The following is a 16386-nucleotide window of genomic DNA, read 5'->3' as shown; positions in this document are numbered from 1 at the left end:
AAAGTAACACTTTTAACACACACAAAAATCACACTGCAATGTAATTGTGCTATTCATTCATAAGCTAACTATAGAATCCACAAGAGGCTTGAATTGGTGGCTCACTCAAGCACCACGGTAACAGCACTCAAAGTTTAAAGTTGTAGGAGCGAAGCCTCTCAGGCCAGTAGGCCTGGCAAAGGGCAAATGCAGACCCTTGCCCTGCCCTCAAAGATCCACTTCAGTCCTCAGAGCCCTGGAGATGAGCCTTGATGGCAAGCTTTGGACTTTGGGTAGAAATGGGAGTAGATTTTTTTTTTCATCTTCTTTTATTTCCTCAACTTTGTTGCTTCATCATATTTATAAAAAAAAAAAAAAGGAAAAGAAAAAAAAAAGTTTTCCTTCAGGGTATGACATTTGACCTGGCACCTCTCCAAGTGTCACGTTCCTTGGTGTAAAATGGAAATATTAGGACCACCTTACCGTGCAGAGCGTAGGGGCTCCTCGGTTGTTCGTATGAACCCTGCCTGACGTAGCTGTTTCTGGAGGAGGGTGCCGGTTCCCTTCACCTGTTAGTCAAGTGATTTCCCATCTCTCTGGGTCCCAACTTCCCCTCCGCCAAATGGCTTTGCGGACGTCACTTCTCAATGCTATCTCCATCGGACTCCTCCACAGACCAAGGCACAGGGCTGTGGTAAAGGGTGGCTTTTCCTCAGTGAGATGGCTGGTTCTGCGGACAGAACGGTGGTTCCTCCGACTCACGCTGCCGGGGAAGTCGTGGGGCCTTTCCCACCACGGACTACAGGTCCCAGCAAGTCCTAAACGCCTCTCGGGCCAAATCTCGCGTGATGTGACGAGGCCTCGGAAGGCTTTACGGAAGGGCCGCCGGCCGGCTCGGCAGCCAGAGTTCCCCGGTCAGTGCTCGAGGCCTTTGGCGTCGCCACGGGCACAGCGCCGCTCACACCATGGCTTGGGTTCCGACTGCGCCACAGCGTCTCGTGAGACGTGGGTCCTCAGAGCCTCTTTAGTGCCGCAGCTTCGGCTGTAGGCAGCCCCGCGGCAGCGGAAGAACAGGTAACTAGAGGGCCCGGGCCTGGCCCTGTTTGGGGACGCGTCCTCCTTGCATCCGAAGGGGCGCGCCTCCGGCTCCTCCACCTCCACCGAGGCGCTGACTCAGGGCCTCTCGGTCCCTCTCCCTTCACCCCTACACAGGCGCAGAGCTCGGTCTGACCGCCCCTTTCCTCTCCTGCCCCGTCTTCTGTGAGGGTCTCCCAGTGGGACTTCTCTCTGATGGCCCCGCTGCGTCCCCCGCACCCGCCTCGGCTTCCTCAGACCGGCCTAGCCCGGGACCCGCACTCCTCGCTCTCACCCCCACGCCTCCGCCTTGCCTGCCCTCGGAGAACCTTTGGCTTGTCCCAGGCCCCGGCCTTAATCTCCTTTTCCTTAGTCCCACGGGTTGGGAGGGGGGTTGGGTCAGACCTGGCCTTTCAGATCCTGGTGGCTTTGTTCTGTATCCCGTGAAGGAGTTGCGTGAGCTTTGCGGGGGAGTGGAACGGTTAAGGGAAGTGGAAGGGGATGAACGTGGGTCGGAATGCTTCCTGGGCCCGGAGAATGGCTGAACTTTGGTTTCTTTGATGGTCTTTAATGAAGAACAAACTCGTCCTCTGAACTTAGGTAGAGGGGCAGTGTAGCAAGTTCAGAGTAACTGGGCTTTTTCAGGGCTTTGTTTTAATTCCCCTGAAAATGGAGGTGAAACTACCTGCCTTGCAGATGGGCCACTTATCTGTGACCTTAGGCAAATCACATATACACATCTCCTGATTTTTAGTTTCGTTCTTTTAAAATTGTAGGGGATAAATAATGCCTACTTTGCAGACTTGCTGCAAGGGTTAAAACACAAGATAAGCGTTGTATAAAACCCTTATGAATATTAGTGTTAGCAACAGAGAATGAGTGTACCTATTATGGTAAATAGCCCCTTGCTGTTGGTTAAGTAAGTCCTAATTTACTTAAAATGATGTGTGTAATCACTCTCGCAAGGTTGTTGTGAGGAATACATGAACGTAGGGGAAGGTGTTTGGCAGACTCTGAAGGCTGTACCAATGCTGGTTGTTTGTTATTCTTAGAACCTCTGAAATGGACGGACTCTCCTCAAGCAGCTTTGCTAATTTGCAGCCGCTGGACAATGTTCCTCATTAATACCTGTCTGTCAGTATAATCATCATTTCACTCTGGTAAGGTGACCTTTTCACTACGTATAGTGTCTGTCATATCACATGTGTTAAGATCATCCATGGATGAGACTTTTGACTTTATCCTTAAAAAAAATTTTTTTTAATCTCCTTTGTCGTGTTTGTCACCTATTGGCTCTTTTATGTGCGCTCTAACCTTGTAAACAAGCTATAAAACTCTGTGTGCCTGTCAGAAGAACCGCTTTAGAGCTATTCTTTGGTGTTCACTGTAAGAACATGCCCTTTGTTGTTTTTATTAGGTGGCAGGGACTCAGCTCCGAATTCTATATAGAAAACATCTGGATCCCAGTCTTTCAATGGCTTCGAGACAACCAGAAGTGCCTGGTAAACTTAATTCTTTTTGATAAAGTCTTGTTCTGCCCTTAATGTTTTAAGCTAGATAGAAACCACTTTTTTTTCCTCAACCATATACTAATACTTTCTGTCACCAGGCAAATATTTAAACTTGATATCATTTAAATTTAAATATTATTAGCCACCCAGCCAGCATATGAACCCAGACCCTAACTTGAAAGAGAACAGTCATTTCATACCTAAGGGTGTGCCAAATTTGTCACTTTCCTGTAGATACCAAATAAGAATTCAGAATAAGTTGTGTAGTTCTTGTAATATGCATCAAAACAATGATACTTATTCCCCTTTTTGGAGATGATAGGGAGTGGGCAGAATGGAGGTCTGGGCAAAAACGACACCAGCCTGATTTAAAGGCATATTAAACCTGGGCAGTTAGGAGAATGCTCACAGCAATGTTTAATGAGTCCTGGGCCTGTGTAGGGCAATACTTTCTGGGTTACTAAAATCATTTATCTCTTTAGTGGGAAGGGCCAGTGAGTTTTAATCAAATCTGAATCACTCAAATTTTGATTCTCAGTAAAGAGTGCCTCTCTCAAGGTCGCTGTGAAGATTAAACATAACATGTGAAAATGTGAGTTAAAAATTAGTGATGAATATATATTTGCTGCTCAATTTTTTGGTCTCTATCTGTAGGAGTATATTTCCTACTAAATTTTAGCTGACTTTATTATTATTTTTAGGAAGGCTGTTGGGATGGCTGCTGGGAGGAGTCTTTAAGATGTTTTGTAATTGCTCCCAAATTAAGTGGATTAATAGAGGAGTTTCCCCCATGTCTCCTGATGTGGATCCATCTCTGGATGTCTCTTACATCATCAGTGTGCGTTTTAGTTTGTCTTTGATTGTTGTTGTGATTACCATAAACTCCCTGTAACCATCTGGGCCATAGGGTTGCACTCATAAGGGTAAGGCTTTGTAGCATGGGGAGCACGGAGTGTTGCATGGAGAGTGTGAGCACTGGCTTAGATCTGTTCTGCAGTCTCCACCTTGCTAACTGGGTGTCACTTAAGACCTATACCTAAGTTTCTTGAGCTGGAAAATGGGAAGAATATCTGCTTAATGAGGATTAGGTAAGATGAGGGATGTAGTTGCCCAGCAAGGAAGGGTATTTGGTAATCATTATTTGCTTATGTGTTTGTTTTAATTGGGAGAATACACATACCATAAAATTCCTATTTAAAGTGAACAGTGTCGTGGTGTTTAATATATTCACATGGTTGTACGACCATCACCACCATCTAATTCCAGAATATTGCATCACCCTGAAAAGAAAAACTTGTACCCATTAGCAATGACTCCTCATCTGTTCCATCCCAGTCCCTGGCAACCACTAATTCTTTATTTATATGGATTTGTTAGTAATTATTATTAATAGTAATAAAAATGACAAGTGCTTGTTCTCCTTTGCTGTTTAAATGAAGTGTTTTTGCCTGATTGGGACTTAATGCCATTGAAGTTTATGTCTTAGAGAGTGATGGTATAATTTTAAGAAGGAAAATGTCATGTTGAAGGCAGGATCTGGACATTGGTTCTGCTGTGAAAGGATTAGGCAGACAAACAAAATGAACTTTGCTTCTGGTCTGGCAGAACTGAGAGTGCCCTTGAAATAGGGTGCCTGCGTCACTGTGGGACATCCTGCCAGTCAGTTCCAGTGAACAGAAATGGCAGCATCAGCTGGCAGTGTCTTATGAGAGTGATTGTCCCTCACAGTTTCTGTGATGGAAATTGGCTCTGCTGTCTAAGTCATACAGAGTACTTGAAACTAGAGGTGACACTGGATAGCAAATTGTTTTATTTAATATTTCTTGTAACACCACTCTTGTTTTCTTTGGTAGAGCAGGAAGGGATGTCAGAAGATCTGCAGTTGAGCCCCAGCTGGCTACTTTGTGTATGAGCTTTGGCAAATCACTTTACCACTAGGCCTTAGTTTTCCTTATCTATAAACTGGGAGCAAGAACTTCCTATCTTCAGTCCTGCATGAATTGAGAGCCTTGGCATTGCTGTGCGGTGGCTTCTGTGGCATAAAGAATGTAAGCTTTGAAATCAGAGGTTAGGATTTTGATTCCAAACTGTACTTTGAAGTTGTATGACCTTGCTCAGGTAAATTTAAGTTGAACTTTGTTTTTTCTACTCCATAAAAGTGGATTAGGGCTTCTGAATGGGTAAAGTGGAGAATTCAAAGTGTCAGACAATAAAGAAAGGACTTTAGTCCTGTTACCTTTCCTTGAATGGATTAGCTATCCAGAACAACCTATTGCTCTGTCACAGAAGAAGAGTGTTTCAGAGCTTTCCTGCCTAGAATTGAATTTAGAGATACTAGCATGTTCAATTGCCAAACCCATCCTGACAGGTATCTCTCTTCTTAGCTCTTGAGCCTAGTGGGCCTCTAGGCAAGATGTCCCTGCCTATTGGGATGTACCGCCGGGCCTTCAGCTATGATGATGCCCTTGAGGACCCTACACCCATGACTCCTCCTCCATCGGACATGGGCAGCATCCCCTGGAAGCCAGTGATTCCAGAACGCAAGTATCAGCACCTTGCCAAGGTATCTGATTCTACTGACTGCTTCTGGCAAGCCCAACCTCTTCGTTTTTCTTCCTCTGCTCCAGAAGCCTTCCATGGCTCCTGACACCCATAGAATTGGGCAATTACCAATCCCTGTATGTTTTTAGTGCCTCAGCTGGAGTTGGTGGGCCTTTTTATTCTTGTGAATTCAAACTAGAATGGCCATGTCTTTTCCTACCTGAGACTCTTCTGTGTCATCCCCCCGTCCCGTGATCCAACCATGCAAATTATTTAAGATTTCTTCAGTGGGTATCTTATGCCTCCAAGTCTTTGTGTCACACTGCTCATTGCCTGGGATGTTTACAGTCCCCATCCTGTTCTCCCTCCCCTGTTTCCATTCCCACTGCCTGATAAATGGTATCCTTTAAGTCTTAGTTCAGACATCTCTTCTGTGAGGATTTTCCTCCCGTCCCAATACCTCTCCCTTTGAGCTCTGCCCTGTACCACGGACCCCTGTCATAATCCCTACATTATTTTATCACCTCCCATTAGCTTTTTGAGGTCAGGGGCCATGTCTAATTTTGTACCCTCATCTGCAGTATCTAGCAGAGGACCTGGCATAAAGTAGGTTCCAAAAAAATGTTCATTGAATGATTAAGGGAAAAATTGGCTCTTTTGTGAACACATGCTGTGCTTTTCCTCATGCTGTTCCTCCTGCCTCAGATGGCTCTTCCCTTCCATTGCCATCCTCCATAAAAGATGCCTCCTTCCTAAGCGCCCCCCCCCCCACACACCCGTTCCTCACTGCACCTTGATCTGCTCTCCAGCCCTTTTGTGCAGTTTGGTTCTCACATGCTTGTAGCAGACATGTGTCCTGACTGCAGGGCGTGTGTCTCTCTCACTTCTGACTCCAGTCACCAAGAATGCAAGAAAGTTGGCACTGTTTGTTGCCCAAATCAGCTAGGCCTGCCAAGTTCTGGTAAGGCCATTTAACCTGCAGCTAGTTGCACTGAACTTTGAACCGGTGACAGCTCAGGGCGTGGCAGAAAGTGCACAGTAAGCAGCTGCTTAAGCTGACTTAGATGTGAATCCCTTAAGGGTCTGTGTACTAGCAATGACTTTGAGGACACAGCTTCACGCCTCAGTTACAGTATCTCGCACCTGAGAGATGAAAATACTTTAGATCATGGAGGTGTTAAGTGGGGATAACAAAAGAGGATTAAAAGGCTTGACACATTGGGTGTCAGTAGTGTGACTCCTGGCTCCTTGATTAACTTTCACTTGGTAGAGCTATATTTAATCCTTCCTTTCTAGTGAACCCCCTTGGCCTTCCCCACAAAGCTCTCAAAATAGGGAGCTTCTTTCTATGAAAGCATCCCCTACAGCTCTGGGGGGAATTCCTTGGGTCAGTTATCTATGGAAATCTGTTTCAAATCTACTCATTTGTTAAAGAGAAAATATTTAGTGTAGAAAGTACAGGCAGTGCTAGGGGAAAAGGGCTCAGCAGCCTAACTGCGAGGCCGGAGCAGCTGACTCCAGGGACAAGGGCAGAAAACAAGCATGGCTCCTTCTTTTTTTTTTTCTTAAGATTTTATTTCTTTAAATAAATAGAGCCTTTGGGAGTGTGCACAAATGAGGGGAGGGGCAGAGGAAGAGCGTCTTTCAAACAGACTCCTTGCTGATGGCCCAACTTGGGCTTTGATCACACGCCCTTGAATCATATGACCTGAGCCTGAACTAAGAGTCGGATGCTTAAATGACTCAGCCACCAGGTGCCCCCAGCATGGCTTCTGGTAGTGCTTTGAAGGGGCACACCCTTTTCATCCTAAAGGCTGCTGCTTACTCGTAACACTGGGCAAGGGGTGGGCTTCATTTTCTGGCAAGCCCCAGCTGGAATGGTTGACAGCTTGGAACAACTGCTGTCTCATAGGAAGGCTTGGCTTGACTCCTTACACGCATTCTTTCATGTGTCCCGACTGTCTGGGTCCAGACCGTCAACTGCGCTCCAAGTAAGGAAGCAGAGGCCCCTCTTGAGTCGGGTTATAGCTAAAAGATGCAGATCTTATTTTGTAACAAGGATGCAGCCTTTCAGTACTTTCTTCTGCTCTCCTTCTGTTGGACCATCTTTCTCCTCAGTTTCTTTGGAGAAGCAGAGAACAGAATAAACATAGTTTTCTTCTCCCCGCTCCACCGAAGCATAGTTTCTGGTGTTTAGATTACAGAAGGTGCTATGTCTCAGCTCTCTCATGTGAAAGATGAGGAGCTACTTAGATTTTTTTTTTTTTTTTTTTGGTTTGTCTTGAAAGACTATTACTTGAACTTTCAGAGCAGCAGGCATCAAAGTATGGTCTTGGGTACTAGCAGCATTAGCATCATCTGGGAATTTATTAGAAACATGAATTCTTGAGCACACTCCACCCCTACCCTTCATCAGCTCTGGGTTGGGCCCAACAATCTGTTTAACAAGTCCTCCCATGGGATTCTGATGCTCAGCAAAGTTTGAGAACTACTTAGCAAATGCAGTGATTAAGCAAAAGCCAGCATAGTGCCTGATACCTGGTCGGGTTTAGTAATAAGAGTTTCTTCTACTTTCTTAAGGACACAGTAGCATAGGATAGTGGACAGACAGAGGCTGGGCAGGTAGTAGACCTCACAGCTTCAAATTCTTGCTTTCCCACTTGTACAAATTCATATTGTGCATATAACGTCTTTGTATGTTGTCACTATGGATAATAGCTATGTCACTGGGCAGAGACAACCAGCCCCCTCCTTCGGATCGTTACGTATCAAATGAAAGATATTTTAGCAACTTCTTCCCCCAAAGAGTAAATTTTGGCATGTGACTCCTCTGCCCTGCTCAAGCGCCTCCTTACCTCTCTTGAACAGGCGGAGGAAGGAGAGACCAGTGTCTCCTCCCCTGCCATGACCATGTCATCGGCCACTGACAGTGTGGACAAGGCCCCTGTGGTGAAGGCTAAAGCTACCCATGTCATCATGAATTCTCTGATCACAAGTAAGCACTTTTCCTCCTCAGAATAGAATGAAGTAAGGATGGGAAAAGTTTGGGCTTCCTGTAAGCTAGCTGTGGGGGATTCTGCAAACTCCTGTGCCTTAGCAGGCCATGTCCTGACTGTGCTGGCACTTGTCAGCTTGGTTGATGATGCACTGGTGTTGAAGATCCACTTACTTGGAAGATTTGCCAAATATTAAGTATCTCAGTTGATTTAGGTATACTCCTGTTGCTTTGTTGATACAATCTTATTTTCCCACATCATCAGTGTGGCATTGAACAGGTGACTTAACTCTCAAGACAGTTTCCGTCTCCATGAAATGAGAAATCTGGCTGGCAGGCTGAGGGGAGGTTTAGGTGGCCCCAGTACTTGGTGGCTGGGAGCTGCTGCTGTGACTGTCTCAGGCTCTCCTGGAGAAGGTGACACATACACCAAGGCATCTCCCACCTGCCCTGCACTACTACTACTTTTTTTTAATTGTAATGCTCAAAGTTGTTTCTTCTCCTGGACTTGAGGCAAGTTTGGTGCCTCAAGCATTTTTAGCCTTTTTTTTTTTTTAAGATTTTATTTACTTATTTATTCATGAGAGACACACACACACACACACACACAGAGAGAGAGAGAGAGAGAGAGAGAAAGAGAGAGAGAGGCAGAGACACAAGCAGAGAGAGAAACAGGCTCCATGCAGGGAGCCTGACGTGGGACTTGATCCCGGGTCTCCAGGATCGCGCCCTGGGCTGAAGGTGGTGCTAAACTGCTGAGCCACCCAGGCTGCCCCATTTTTAGCCTTAAGAGTGTGTGGTATGTGGCTTTAATGAGACCAGAAATGAGAGCTTGCTTTTTTTATTTTTTTAACTTTTAAAACCTTGTAACAAGTTAACTAAACTTGTTGGTTCTGGAGGGCCCTTCTAGATGCTGTGGGAAGTTAACATCTATTAGAGGCACAGCTCTGCTTGTCAGTGGTAGCTCTGCAGAGCACATAGAGGTTTTCCCTGGTTGGCTCAGTTTTGAAGTCGGGAGCTCTTGTTTATTGGCTCCAGGAGGGCATCAGCTTGTCTTGGGCAATTTCTGGAGAATTCACCTAAAAACCACAAGTCCAAACTCTTACTTGGACTTTTTATTCATACATAAAGGCATTGTTTGAATCAGCAGCTGCTAGCTTGGGAATGTATTTTGCCAGCTTGGGAATGTATTGTGGCAGTGTTAGAGAGCTTAGTCATTGTTCACAGTCATAGCACAGTATTAACTTCTTCATTGAAAATATTGTTCATCAGCAGTACAGAATGCTGTAATAGCCCAGTGTGCTACTGTCACTCAGGTACTTGTCTGGTCACTTCCACTTTGATGTATATCTTTATATAATCACAGGTGTAGTAGACATGCCATTCTGTTTTTCTCAACTAATTCTACCATGAACTTGGATGTTGCTCTAGTCTTAAAGAACCAATCACTGCATTTAAAATCCAGGTATTCGTGTACTATAATTCATTAAATTCTTTCCTGCTTTTTAAATTTTCAGGTGGCTATCTAGTAATACTGGAAAACATCTTTACGTGTTTTTTTTTTTTTTTTTTGAGATTTATTTATTTATTCATGAGAAACACACCAAGAAAGAGAGAGGCAGAGACCCAGGCAGAGGGAGAAGCAGGCTCCATGCAGGGAGCCTGATGTGGGGACTCGATCCTGCATCCCAGGATCATGCCCTGAGCCAAAGGCAGATGCTCAACTGCTGAGCCACCCAGACGCGTCCCTACATGTTTTTTTCTTTGCTTCTGTTTCTTTTTGTTTCTTTCTCTCTCTCTCTCTTTTTTTTTTTTTGCTTCTGTTTCTAATGACAATGAAATAGTTCCTCAGAAGGGGATGACTAAGTCATGACGGACATCTGGTGTCCAGGCTTTTGGTCCACAGCTGCCGCATTCCTGCACGAAGGGGTGCATTATGTAGTGTGGGTGCAGATTAAGCAAACATATAGCTGTCAGTCAGTCCACAGCATAACTGACTTACTGCTGTCCGGTCATACTGCCTAACCTTGAGTTAGGCCTGTCTGTCTGCTAGGTGTGGTGATGGCAGATCTTATACACGAGAAACGTGGGATTGGTAGACCTTGTCTAGTTCACTGCATGTGCTTTGTGGTTTGGATCTAATTGGTACCTCGGTGCCATCCAGCCTAGATGTGACCCGTTTCTCTCTGGCAGAAGTCTCTGTGGAGAATGAGTGTGGTGAGTCGGGCTGAGGAAGCTTTACACGTGGAGAACTTGCACTGTTTCTGAATGTTAGCTGCCTTCTCCATGTTGTATTTCTTTTTTTTAAATTTAAATTTAAATTTTTTATTATTTTTTTTTTATGTTTTATTTATTTATGATAGACATAGGTAGAGAGGCAGAGACAGGCAGAGGGAGAGACAGGCTCCATGCCGGGAGCCCGATGTGGGACTTGATCCTGGGGCTCTAGGATCCCGCCCTGGGCCAAAGACAGGCGCTAAACTCCTGAGCCACCCAGGGATCCCCTCCATGTTGTATTTCTAAATACAAAGAAAATGTCAGGGTACAAACAAAAGGAAGGGAAGGAGTGTTTCCCTGGAAGATATTTGTTGCTTTAGGAGTAACCTGTTCTGAGCTTGGTGTGAGGGAAGCTTCCTAGTTAGAGAACTTTTGTACAAGGTTCAGCATTATTGCTGTGATGCTTGTCTGGGGGACCCCTCTTCCTCAGATAGTCAGTGTGGTCTTTTGCTTCTGTAGAGAACCATGAATGTCTGTGTTGAACTCCCTGTTTGTGGTAGGAGAGGGGAATAGGCATGACTATCATCTCCTCTGTTCCCAGAACAGACCCAGGAGAGCATTCAGCGTTTTGAGCAGCAGGCAGGGCTGAGAGATGCTGGCTACACACCACACAAGGGCCTTACCACCGAGGAGACCAAGTACCTTCGAGTGGCAGAAGCGCTCCACGTAAGCTTGTTTCTTAGGAACTTTAAAAAAGCCCTCCTCTTTCATAACTTAAGACATGCTGTGGCTTAGAAGTTACTGGCTCATTTAGGTGAGGATTGTGGAGAGCAATGGAAAGATTTAGGTGAGCAGTTCAGAACTGGTTTAGTCCCACCATGGTGGCACTTTCTGGAAAGCTCCAGAGCTCTTAGCCTGGTGGTTTCTGTGTATCCATCTACAAAGTTGGGGGTATCTGCCTTATGTCCTTATGGTTAGGAGGAGCGGCTGAGACCCTGAGCTTACACATGTGATGTTTGTGAGCACATTACAAACAATGAAGTGGGTACTTTGTGTACCAGAGTGACCATCTTTGAGGGAGAGAGGAGAATCGGGTAGTCTTAACAGAAGTAATACTTTAGTGGGGAAGGAATATCATGTTCTATGTTTAATTTTAACAATATTAAAATCAAATGTAGAATTGACATGTTTCTGCCTTTCCATTTCCAAAATTGGGATGAGTGAAGAATAATTTTTGATAAAGCTTTTTAAAAGATTTTATTTATTTATTCATGAGAGACTCAGAGAGAGGCGAGACATAGGCAGAGGGAGAAGCAGGCTCCATGCTGATGCTGGAGCCTGATGGGGGACTCAATCCTGGGACTCCAGGATCATGCCCTGGGCCGAAGGCAGGCGCTTAACCACTGAGCCACCCAGGGATCCCCAATTTTTGATAAGGTTAATGATGACTCGACAGTTGTATGAATGACATAGTTTCAAGGGATTTTCTGTAGGAATGGCAGTTGGTACTTAATAGTGCCCTATGACCTACGAGACACTTGGTTTACTTAATCTTTATGTTAATCCTTGGAGGGCAGCCCGGGTGGTATATAGTATATAGAAGGATGTATCATAATACAGATCTGGTGGCCTGTGGGCAAGGATATAAGCCATTGTGGACTGTTTACTTTTACAATGAGCATCCCAGATGATTCTTTGCATCCTAAGTTTAAAAAAGCACTGCTGTAGGGGATTGGGTTGGGGCTGGTGGCCAGTTTAAGCTCTCAGACAAGACGTATACTTCCGGGGAGAGGCACTGTCTTTGATAACTTCCAGGATGGGTGTGAGTTGAATTCTGCAAGTGAGCAGTTCACTCTGTATAATGGTAGAGTTGGCTTTGGGCCATTTTCTGCATCTCAGCCACATAAGTAGAACATGAGGATGGCTGAAATCCCAGCTTACATAAATTGATATGTTGAGTATTTGAGAACATGCACATTTGTTTGAAATGTAGCTTGGGCTTACTAGACATGGAGCACACAGACAGTGGAAGGGCCTTGATCTAGAAGAACTGAGAAGGAGATTTGTCTCTCCTCTCCTAGACAGCTAGTCTGTATGTTAGAGGTGTATTTACAGTGTCCAGGGAACCCAGAGTGACTGGCTATGGGAGGAAAAGGGCGGAAAGGGGACAGGCTCAACAGAGAAAGCATTTAGCTGGAGAGGAATAGCAATGCCTGAGTCTTAGCCTTGAGACACCAGGAAGGGCTAGGCTTGTATCTGGCAGGAGAAGCAGCTTGAGATTTGGAGGCCCTACCTGAAAGGCCAGGAAGGCCAACAGCTTGAGTTCTGGTTCTTCCACTTATTGGCTGGCTGGGCAAGTGTGGAACAGACGTCTCCGAAAGTAAAAACTAATGTGATATTTAGTACAGAGCTGTTTGAGATATGTGGTAGAAGGAACAGATTTTCTTAAAGATAGAATTTTGTCTAATATGGCAAAATCAAAGGAATATCTGTTCTGTAATCCAAAATTATTCTACCTGCTAATGGTTATCCTTTTGCCTGAAGTTAAAGTGGGAACCAAGTTTTTACACCCTAACTAGCTGTTTGATATTAGCTCTCATTTTTGAAAAGTTTCTCTTCTTAACCCATCTGAACAGAAACTAAAGCTACAGAGTGGAGAGATAACAAGAGAAGAGAAGCAGCCAGCTTCAGCCCAGTCTACCCCAAGCAGCAGCCCCCACTCCTCCCCTAAGCAGAAGTCCAGGTGAGCCCTTCCTGTGAGCCTCTTGAGCTGCAGTGTGCTTCTAGGAAAGTGAGGGCTGCATACAAAATTGGAATTTAAGCCTGTGGTTTCAGGGAGCAGGGGAAGTTGACAGTTCCTAGTCTCTTGGCGTGAGATGCTTCTAGAGGTGTAGGAAGGGGATATAAGGGTACGCTTTGTTCTTTCTCTTCCAGAGGCTGGTTTGCTTCTGGTTCTTCCACAGCCTTACCTGGCCCAAATCCTAGCACCATGGATTCTGCAAGTGGAGACAAGGACAGAAACTTGGCGGATAAATGGAGCCTCTTTGGACCAAGATCTCTTCAGAAGTCTGATTCAGGTTAAGCCAGCTCCTTCAAGAAAAACCCATGTGGATGGCATTTTACCATGTATACTGGGGGCTGCCTACTAATTTTGAAATAATTTGCTTTTTGGTTTGCTTCTGTAGGAGGTTTTGCCACCCAGACTTACAGAGGAGCCCAGAAGCCTTCTCCAATGGAATTGATCCGTGTCCAGGCCACCCGAATGGCTGAAGATCCAGCAACCTTCAAACCGCCCAAGATGGACATTCCAGTGATGGAAGGGAAGAAACCACCACCACGGACCCATAATCTCAAACCTCGTGACTTAAATGTGCTCACACCCACTGGCTTCTAGAGCTCTTTGTATTCCAGGGACTCTGGATAGAGGGTATCTTGTACCCAACTTCCCTTTTACCTTGGCTTTGACATAGGAAAGTTATTTTTGTTTTTAAAACCTCTTAAACTGAGGCTGGAGCTAGAGATATGATTGGCTTTTGAGAAATGTTAATGCAAAGCTTGTCCTTGTTAGAAGAAGCCATTTTGTGTGGTTTAAAGTTAAATAATCCCAGCAGTGATGTATGGGGGATCTCATACCCATTTTTGTATCATTTAACCTTAGACAAGAACTTTGATCATTGCTTACTAGGTAAACAATGTGTTGTTCCAGAACTGAGGCTTCTTGATTTCTTTACCGCTGTAAACATGTGCATGGACAAATCATGGAGCACAGGTGTTCCCAAACTAGTTGAGACTTTGGCCCTCTTGATTGTACACTTCTGTGTGCTCCAGCCTTGTCAGTTGGGGGACCTCAGATCTATTTGAGATCTGGGTACAGTTAACAGCCAGACTTGGCAGGGACCCCCCCTTCCTGTGCTGAACCAGGGCTGTCCTTGTGTTTTGGTAGGCCTTACAGATCACTTCATCCTGTAGCCACTTCTTACCAGAGCACCTCTTTGGCTAGCGCTGTTGGAGGGATGCTTCTCTTTTATGTGTCACAGAACAAACACTAGTCTTGCATATCCTTTTTTGCACTTTTAAAATTAGATTAATTTAACTCCAGTTTGGTTGAAAACTTCCTAAGGGAGAAAATTCAGTGTATTGGTTTCCTATAGATAAGTGGATGTCAAACTTTAAAGTACAGAAAAGGTGGTACCTACATTTAGATGATAGTCTTGAGGTTCATGTGAAACTAGTGTCACCCTATTTTGATTTTTTTGTTTGTTTTCTATTTTGATTTTCTTGTTCAGGCCAAGCATAAAACCTTTTTTTCTGGGAGGTGGAAGAATTTAAAATTTTTCTATATGAAATCATTGTCCCCTGGAAAGAGCTGCATACTTTTATAAATATATAAGTTACTAAGGAAAGGAACTAAGGAAGCCACTTTTAAATTTCTCCTCTCACCATGTATATGGTCAGTTACTGTCTTAAACACTGGCTCAAATTCCCACTGTTTTTTTGTTCTGGATAATATCATGTCTACATGGGAGCCGAGCTGACCTTTCATTGGGAAGCCCTGGAGTCTAAAATGATCAGAATAATTAATTTATTTGTGTCTTCTGTTATGCTTGTATCTCTTATTTGTTTTGACAATAAACTTCTTAAACTGCTTTCTCAAATGTGGATAGCTTTTTTTTTGGGGGGGGGTCTTTTTAAGAGTTCTTACATTTTGCCTACTTAGAGTCATAGAAACTAAGCATGGTAAACTTGGCATTTTGAAAAACCATTGCCTTTTTATTGTATCCTTTTAACATCAAATTATTTGTAACACACTCCATTCCTTTGTTTCTATCCCCCACCCCCATTATGTTAGATCTTAACAGACTGGCCACAAAGTCAAATTCATAGGCAATAGAACAGCTCTACTATAGGATGTTTGTGTTCCATCAGGGAGAAATGAGTCTTTCTTTTCCGAAACAGGTTGTTGGTACCTTGAATGACATACATTGATGTCCAGAATTTGTTCAGCAGAGGGCTTCTTGTTTCACATGTTGAATGGAAATGTTAAACATATAATGCATATAGTAATACCTGTTTCCAAAAGAGTATAGATAAATAATTTATTAAAAAATATATACACCTTGTATATTTAAGCCATATTAGAGAACAGGCTAGGATAGAATATCAAAAAAAGGTATTTACTAAAGTGTTAGAAAGTCATTATAACCTACAGATAAATAAGATAGGTTTGGTCCTGTAAGATTTTTAACTACTTCAGCTACTTTTAGAACTTGCAAGTAGTCGGAGATAGAATTCAAGAGGTATTCTTGGTGTTCAGTGCTTAGCAGGGCCTCAGGGGCTGCTCCAGTTCTTGGGTGAAGGCTCTGCATCAGGGTTCAAGTCAGCCGCGTAGAAGAGCAGGAGCTTCAGCAAGTGCACTTTGTCTTGGAGCTGGGGCGCAAGCGGCTCCCCCAGTATTTGGGTCAGGCGGCTGCGGAAGGCCTCAATCTGCCTCTCCACGTCCACCGCTGTGATGTCATCCCCTTGCTGGGGCTTGGGCTTAATCCTTTTGATGATTAAGTCTTTTCGATCAATCACTGAACTCCGTAAGTGCTCTGCAAGAGGAAAAAGTCAGTTGAACTCTTCTGAACTGCTTTTTTTTTTTTCCTTTATGACTTAAGTAGAAGTCCAATTTTAGTAGGCAGGGTCTGGGCAAAGACTTGACTGGTGGCTACTGGAGTACAAGCCAAAGGCCATTTAAGTATCTGTGGTCACTCCATTTCTCAAAAGTCCTTTGTTCTTGGCTTTCTGGTCCTCAAGTTTTGCATACTAAAATTGTACAGATTATCATTGTCTTAGTTTTTCACCTTTGTGGATTTAAATAATGACCCTAGATTAAACAATGCAACTATACTTCAAGTTGATATAACCACTTGAAAAACACTCATGTGATTTTTTAGTATCTTCAGGGAGATTGATTCTAAGTATAAAAAGAATTGCAAAGAAATATTGAATTCGTTTCTTAGCTTGCTGTAGTGTTGGGCTGCTGTAGTAATTGCTTAAAAAGAAACAGTTTTGTATATGTTGTATGAT

At 44.1% G+C, this 16386-nt stretch overlaps 2 protein-coding genes across 5 annotated transcripts in view; one reads left to right on the top strand and one right to left on the bottom strand.

Annotated features, from left to right (window-relative positions):
• The first annotated feature begins 783 nt into the window (after nt 1-783).
• KIAA1191 (KIAA1191 ortholog) lies at nt 784-14972 on the top strand. Of its 2 annotated transcripts, XM_055324824.1 has the most exons (9): nt 786-1053; nt 2106-2213; nt 2471-2555; nt 4949-5127; nt 7974-8100; nt 10919-11043; nt 12954-13060; nt 13252-13394; nt 13503-14972. In XM_055324824.1, exons 3-9 carry the CDS (start codon nt 2528-2530, stop codon nt 13709-13711), a joined length of 918 nt encoding a protein of 305 aa, XP_055180799.1. In that variant the 5' UTR covers nt 786-1053; nt 2106-2213; nt 2471-2527; the 3' UTR covers nt 13712-14972. The 2 variants fall into 2 exon arrangements, with proteins under 2 accessions (XP_055180800.1, XP_055180799.1); XM_055324825.1 differs by lacking the exon at nt 2471-2555 and having other exon boundaries at nt 784-1053.
• SIMC1 (SUMO interacting motifs containing 1) overlaps nt 14538-16386 on the bottom strand; it is an 81051-nt gene continuing 79202 nt past the window's right edge. The window contains exon 10 of one of the 3 annotated variants that reach the window (XM_055324820.1): nt 14538-15908. In XM_055324820.1, the coding sequence (XP_055180795.1) occupies nt 15646-15908 (263 nt within the window). In that variant the 3' untranslated portion in view covers nt 14538-15645. Of the gene's footprint in view, nt 16123-16386 lie in introns of all 3 variants that reach the window. The other 2 variants (XM_055324823.1, XM_055324822.1) reach the window with 2 other exon arrangements.

The sequence above is a fragment of the Nyctereutes procyonoides genome, unplaced genomic scaffold, assembly GCF_905146905.1.
Source record: "Nyctereutes procyonoides isolate TBG_1078 unplaced genomic scaffold, NYPRO_anot_genome, whole genome shotgun sequence".
Classification (NCBI taxonomy): Eukaryota; Metazoa; Chordata; class Mammalia; order Carnivora; family Canidae; genus Nyctereutes; species Nyctereutes procyonoides.
This window is presented reverse-complemented; position numbering and strand designations above follow the sequence as displayed.

Coding starts and splice junctions, on each gene's coding strand:
- KIAA1191 (XM_055324824.1), top strand. CDS start 2,528: ATGGCTTCGAGACAACCAGAAGTGCCTG. Junction 2,556..4,948: donor GAGACAACCAGAAGTGCCTG/GTAAACTTAATT, acceptor CTCTCTTCTTAG/CTCTTGAGCCTAGTGGGCCT. Junction 11,044..12,953: donor GAGTGGCAGAAGCGCTCCAC/GTAAGCTTGTTT, acceptor CCATCTGAACAG/AAACTAAAGCTACAGAGTGG.